This window comes from Polyodon spathula, chromosome 2 (genome assembly GCF_017654505.1).
Source record: "Polyodon spathula isolate WHYD16114869_AA chromosome 2, ASM1765450v1, whole genome shotgun sequence".
Classification (NCBI taxonomy): Eukaryota; Metazoa; Chordata; class Actinopteri; order Acipenseriformes; family Polyodontidae; genus Polyodon; species Polyodon spathula.
In genome coordinates, this window is record NC_054535.1 from 15963671 (window position 1) to 15970165 (window position 6495).

A 6495-nucleotide genomic window follows, 5' to 3' on the forward strand; every position below is an offset into this window, starting at 1 on the left:
CATAAAAAAATCGGACTGACCAGAAGAGTGACCTCGATTAGTGGCATCGTGATCGCTGTCTCCTTGCTCGCTGTCCCCGTGTCCACTGTCCTTGGAACTTACTATGTCTACTTCCTGGAAAGCAGAACTACAAATAAATAAATAACATGTTTTTAAAAAGTGAAAATATTGACGTTAAACTGTAGAAGAATAGCCATTGCACGTAAGCCAAATAATGGCCACGTTTAATTAGGCTAGAAAAAATTGCAATAATTAGGCTAGAGAAAGAATTGCAATTTGTTGCAGTTCTTCAGGTCCATAACACAACGTGTTAAATTGTTAAAAGGTCAAATAACAAGCACACGAATTAAATACATATATAACTAATATACAAGTAACGTACAAAAAAAAAACCAGCTAGTGGGTTGTTAATTTGCTTTTGCTGTTTCTAGACTTGTCGTTTCAAATACCGTACAGTGCTGGACAGCGCTCTCACAGATTTATCTTCTCACCTGTTTACACGCCGCGGTCTGTCTGCAAGATAACTGAGTTCAGTTCGCTGGTGTTTTGTCTGAAACGTCAAAAGCGATAATGTAAATGTAATGTAAATATAAACAACAAAAAAAAAAAAAAAAAAAAAAAAGAACTTTTTAAATGTCTAATTCATATAGAATTTGTTGCTGCATATACCCGGGCAATACTAGAATCATATTATATATGATAATATTTCTGATAGGTATCGTTATTAATGGACACAATTAAATAAGTGTCTGTGCAGTGTTTGTGTACAATCCAAAAGTGTTTTTTTTTTTTTTTTTTTTTTTTTTTTTTTTTAAAGTAGTCCACTTAGTAACCACAGGCAGTACGACTACAAAAATGATTCTGTGCTGAAGAAACAAGAGAGCTGACACCAGTTATAGACGAATCTTTGTTTCAGTGTTGCACTGTTAGACCGTGCCAAGCATCCTTAATGTATATTCTTACAGCGGCGACTGTGGCTTGCTCCAACAGCCTTTTCAACAGACTGCACTCGATATTATTGGAATCGTTGCACCTCCTGCACACCGGTGCGTGATTAGACCAACATATTGTTAAACGCAATCATTGTGGGATCACCAAATTTATCTGACAAACCATATATATATATATATATATATATATATATATATATATATATATATATATATATATATATATATATATATATATATATATATATATATATATATACATGGATGTAATTCAAACATTAATTGTTACCTACACACAAATACAGATGCTAGCACGCTACCACAAAATACAGATGCTAGCACGTACAATCACTGCGAAATAATGCGATTAACAGCACGTCACCCTACACATAAAACATTTATGTATGGGGTGGGCAATTGTGAGCTTGAGCAAGTGAAGGCAAAGCACATTTTATGTTTTGTGAGCTTTAAACAATTTGCATAACAAATACTGTGTTGTACGTTGAACGAAAATCAATTCACAGAACAAAAAGGTTATTCCAAAAAAAAAAAGATAAATAAATAACAAAACGCCTAATAGTAAGCTACATAGCGTTTTTTTTTTTTTTTTTTTTTTTTCTGTTTTCAAGTGGTGAGGAAAATTATCACAACTAATAAAGAAATTATAACGAATATGTGAAACATAATTGTGTCTCATAATAAAAAAAAAAAAATCCAAAATTATCTCTGACTTAAAAAGAAAAGTTTTCTGAATGATCTTACCTCGCTTGATAATATGCTGCCGTTAGATATGATGTCAGGCTGCTGGTCTGTATAACCTTTCACTATGGCTCCACATGGATTATGGTCTGTGTCTGTGCTCCTGGCAGGGCTACAGGGCTTTAGGAACATAAGATCGGTTTTGGCAGATTCCGGGGTTAGACAAACCTGGTAGCAATAATTCTGGTTTTGATGATGGGAACCGAAGCTCCCTGATTCTTCCACGGGGACCTGTGTCGTGTTGGTGACATTCGAGCTCTGCACCAGCATTATATCAGACTTGCTAAGCTTTTTCTTCCTGGCTCTTGCTTGCCTGCTACAGCAAGGGCTGCAGATGAGGCAGCAGTCACTGGCTAAACATGTATAAATGTTCAGTTTCTTGTCCTTTTGGCACCTGATGGCCAGCACGATCATAGCCAAGAGGAATATAAATGACACGGAGCCTAGTGCGATAATAAGAATGAGAGTCAAATCTAAAGAGGTCTCCTTTGTTTTAGATGAACCGCGGTCCCCACTGCGTCCTTCCACGACGCTGTCCACAATCATGATGTGAATGCTGGCTGTGGATGAAAGAGGTGGCTGTCCGTGGTCCCGTACCTCAATCAACAAGTCGTAGGGGTGATGCGGGTCTCTTTTACTTGGGACCCTTCTGGAAGTCCTGAGTTCCCCAGTTCTCCAGTCCATTCGAAACATTCCCATCTCGTTACCTCTTAATATACTGTAAGACAGACGGGCATTCTCACTATCATCCGCATCAATTGCGACTATCCGGGTCACTAAATAACCAGGTTCTGCAGAACGGGGTAAATGCTCTTTGGCGGTGCCATTTTTTCCAAGTGGGGAAACGATTGAAGGTGCGTTATCATTTTGATCCACTATGACGACGTTCACTGTAGCATTAGCAGATAATGAAGGGTTGCCGGAGTCTTTTGCTTGCACCATGAAGCTAAAGTCTTTTAACATTTCATAATCAAACGATCTCAGTGCATACAGGTAGCCGTTTTCGGAGTTGATTGACACATAGGTAAAAACAGGCATACCCTGAATGTCGCACTCCAATATGGAGTATACAATATATGCATTTTGCCCGATGTCGGGATCTTTCGCACTTACTGCGTAAATATAAGCTCCTGGCACATTATTTTCAGTCACGTATACATCATAGATTTCGTGCGTAAACCTTGGAGCGTTATCATTTTCATCTGCCACCTGCACTTTAATGGACTTGCTTGTGGCTAGGGAAGGGGATCCCTTGTCTTTTGCCACAACTGTAATTGTGTAGGAATCAGCAATTTCCCTGTCTAAAGGTCCATCGGTAACAATAGTATAGTAGTTGCTAAAAGAAGATTTGAGCTTGAAAGGTACGTCTCCCAGAATTTCGCAGTGGATCTGTCCATTTTCCCCAGAGTCCTTATCCGTTACGCTAAGCAAAGCGATCACAGTGCCCGGGGCAGCCTTTTCATTCACTGATTCGGTCACGGTGCTGAAACTGATCTCGGGGGCATTATCATTCACATCTATCACTTTAACCACAACTTTACAGTGAGCTGGAACAGCATTAGGTCCCAAATCCTTCGCTTGTATGTAGATTTGATACACACTGCTATCCTCAAAGTCAACCTCCCCACTCACTTCCACTCTGCCAGTTCTTGGGTCAATATTAAACAGATCCTTTACTCTCTGGGATATGTGGTTACTAAACGAATACAGAATTTCACCATTCTGTCCCTCGTCCATGTCCGTAGCATTTAACTGAATGACCAGCGTGCCCACAGGAGAGTTTTCAGGCAAGTTGACAGTATACACAGACTGATCAAACACCGGAACATTATCATTGGAATCTAGCACTTTAATGACAAGCAACGCCGTCCCGGTTCTCTGAGGCAGACCACCATCCACCGCAGTTAATACATACCTGTGTACTGATTGTTGCTCCCGGTCAAGTGGCTTTTCCAGCACAAGTTCGGCAAACTTGTTCCCATCACCTTGTGTTTGTACATCTAGGTAAAAATAGCTGTTTGTTGTGATTTCATAGGTGCGGAGTGCATTGGTGCCAACGTCTGGGTCGAATGCACTCTCGAGCGGGAAGCGAGTTCCAGGAGAGGCGCTTTCCGAGATTTCTACGATAATATCGGTTTCTGGGAAGTTTGGAGGGTTGTCATTGATATCCACTATTTCAATTTCCACACGGAAAAGCTCTAAAGGGTCCTCTAAAAACACTTCTAGGTGCAGAAGGCAGGTAGCGCTCTGTTTGCAGATCTGCTCCCTATCGATTTTCTCATTCACAAAAAGCACTCCGTTTTCCAAATTCACTTCGAGGTAAGGAGTCCTAGAGCTGGGCACAGTCTGAAATCTACGCGCTGAAAGTTTTGTTAAGTCCATGCCCAAATCCTCAGCAATATTTCCCACAAATGTGCCATGGTCCTGCTCCTCTGGAACAGAAAAGCGTATCTGGGAGACCTCTCCATCCACGATACAGAACAAGAGAAATAACACAATCATCTCCAAATAAAAAGTGCACTTGTATTTATTCCTGCTGTCTTAGCCTACGATTTCCCATCACCTCACTCCAAAGAATAACGAAAAAACAAGGTCTCCCACATTAGTTAATTAATCGATGTCCTCTTATTCCTTGCAGCCACAGACCATTGTCGCTGAACTTTCCTGATAGATACAGGCGTTTGATTCCAAATAAGCTATTTCGGTACTTTGGGTTTTTTGAGATTTGGCTTCTGAGCAAACAAGGTGATGCAGCTTCTGAACATGTCCTTTAAGTGTTGGAAAAAAAAAAAAAAAAAAACTATTACGTTTTTACTGCAGTACACAGAGACCTTGAAAAATCTGCCTTTCACACACAATTATATCTCTCTGAAGAAATATCTATATCTGTTTTTTTTTTTTTTTTTTTTTTTTTTTTTTTTTTTTTTTTTTTTGGATACAGTCTTACTGTCCCAGCTGCAGAACCTGTGATCTCTGCCGGCAGACTTCTGAGCTCCAAGTGCCCAGCTTTTCTGTTTTTGCGCAGCGCTCTCTCCCTCCCAGCCAATGGCAGTCATCAACACCCACAGAGGTTACAGCTGATTGGGGAATTGTAACGCCAAATAGGAAACGTCACAAATAAGGACTCGTTCAGTAACCTTGCAGAGTTCAATTCACTGAACTAAACGTCTGATGAAAGAGTTAATAATAGGCCCATATATGGAGATAAGGGGTTTCAAGAGGGCTGACCACATCTCAGGACGTAATCGCCTCGAGAGAGAGAGAGAGAGAGAGAGAGAGAGAGAGAGAGAGAGAGAGAGAGAGAGAGAGAGAGAGAGAGAGAGTATAATGCATTAAAGCATTTTAGAAACTACACGATTGAATACCTGATTAAACTGCTTCGAATATTGTGAATGATGGTCAGTATAAACGTCTCGCTCCGCGTATGTACGTGTGGGATGTATTGGCTAAAATCTGAGTATTCCTCTCGATTCATTCTCAAGTTTATGGCTGCCTGGTGTAGGACAGGATGGGTGCTATATATACTATCAATTGCTTTTCTCTGGCTGGGCTGATCAAGCCTCCTTCTTGTACATTTTTTTTTTTTTTTTTTTTTTTTTTTTTTTTATCTACCCCATTGGAGTACTGCAGCCTGTATCAACGATAAATGGAATAGTCAGGGTATACAGATAAATAAAGGCAAGACAGGTTTGGGGTAAAAATATGCGACTCTTTCGAGTCTATATTGGTTTTTGTAAATAGCCTTAAAATAATTTATTACTTTACATTAAAATATCAACAAAAATACACTAAATTATCTTGGTCAAGCTATAATTTAATTCAACTGTACGGGTTGTCATTATTATTATTATTATTATTATTATTATTATTATTATTATTATTATATTTATTATTATTATTATTATTATTATTATTAGTAGTAGTAGTAGTAGTAGTAGTAGTAGTAGTAGTAGTAGTAGTAGTAGTAGTAGTCGTAGTAGTAGTGATAAACCTAGCAGTAGTATCATTTTTTATCATTTAGTAGTCGTAGTAATACATCTTTGCTTATAAGAAAATAGTGGTTCAACACGTTCTTATTTAACTTGTAATATTTAGGCTGGCGCATCGGTTTATAAAAGTAAACAGTTATCAATAAAAAGGAGACTGTGCTTTATCTGCATATTAATGTTACAATGCGTGAGTGACTTAAAGGCTTCAGCAGATAAACCGATGAAATTGCTGCTGCCTTTTGGTCATGATTTGTAAAAGACAATTATATAAATTAGAACAGACATCACTGACATTTCATCGAGGTGTGTTATGTATAGTAAACATTATCTGATGATAAGCCATAGTCCACTATTTTTTATGGATTGTGTGAAGTAATTAATAATTTCCTTCAGCACCAAAGTTAAACTGAAACCTTTTTTTTTCTTCAGAAAGTGTTTGGATATTTTTTAAAACTGCCTAAAGAATAGGCTACATGCGCTCCCTAGCGATGGAAAAAGCAAACGACCTGTTTATACTCTAACATTGGAAGAGCCAAAACGTCTGTCTGTAAGCAAATCCTGATTGTGCTCAATTGCATGTATTAAATTACAATATTATACTTTTATTAATCAGATTTGATGTGGATTTAATTTCTGTCAGCTAAAACTCGTTCACACGTTTTATTAAATGTAACTACAACATGTATTTAAAGATAATTATGTTTTTAATACTACTATGACTACTACTACTACTACTAATAATAATAATAATAATAATAATAATAATAAATAATAATAATAATAATAATAACTTTCAA

The 6495-nt window shown here is 37.9% G+C and overlaps 1 protein-coding gene across 2 annotated transcripts in view; it reads right to left on the minus strand.

The window, feature by feature from the left end:
- The window catches only part of LOC121330647 (protocadherin-10-like), a 15937-nt gene extending 11237 nt beyond the window's left edge, over positions 1–4700 (minus strand). For both annotated transcript variants that reach the window (XM_041277335.1, XM_041277325.1), the window contains exons 1-3: positions 1713–4700; positions 492–550; positions 21–127 (exon numbers count right to left, since the gene is read on the minus strand). In XM_041277335.1, the coding sequence (XP_041133269.1) occupies positions 21–127; positions 492–550; positions 1713–4211 (2665 nt within the window). In that variant the 5' untranslated portion in view covers positions 4212–4700. The remainder of the gene's footprint in view (positions 1–20; positions 128–491; positions 551–1712) is intronic.
- Positions 4701–6495: the final 1795 nt, after the last annotated feature.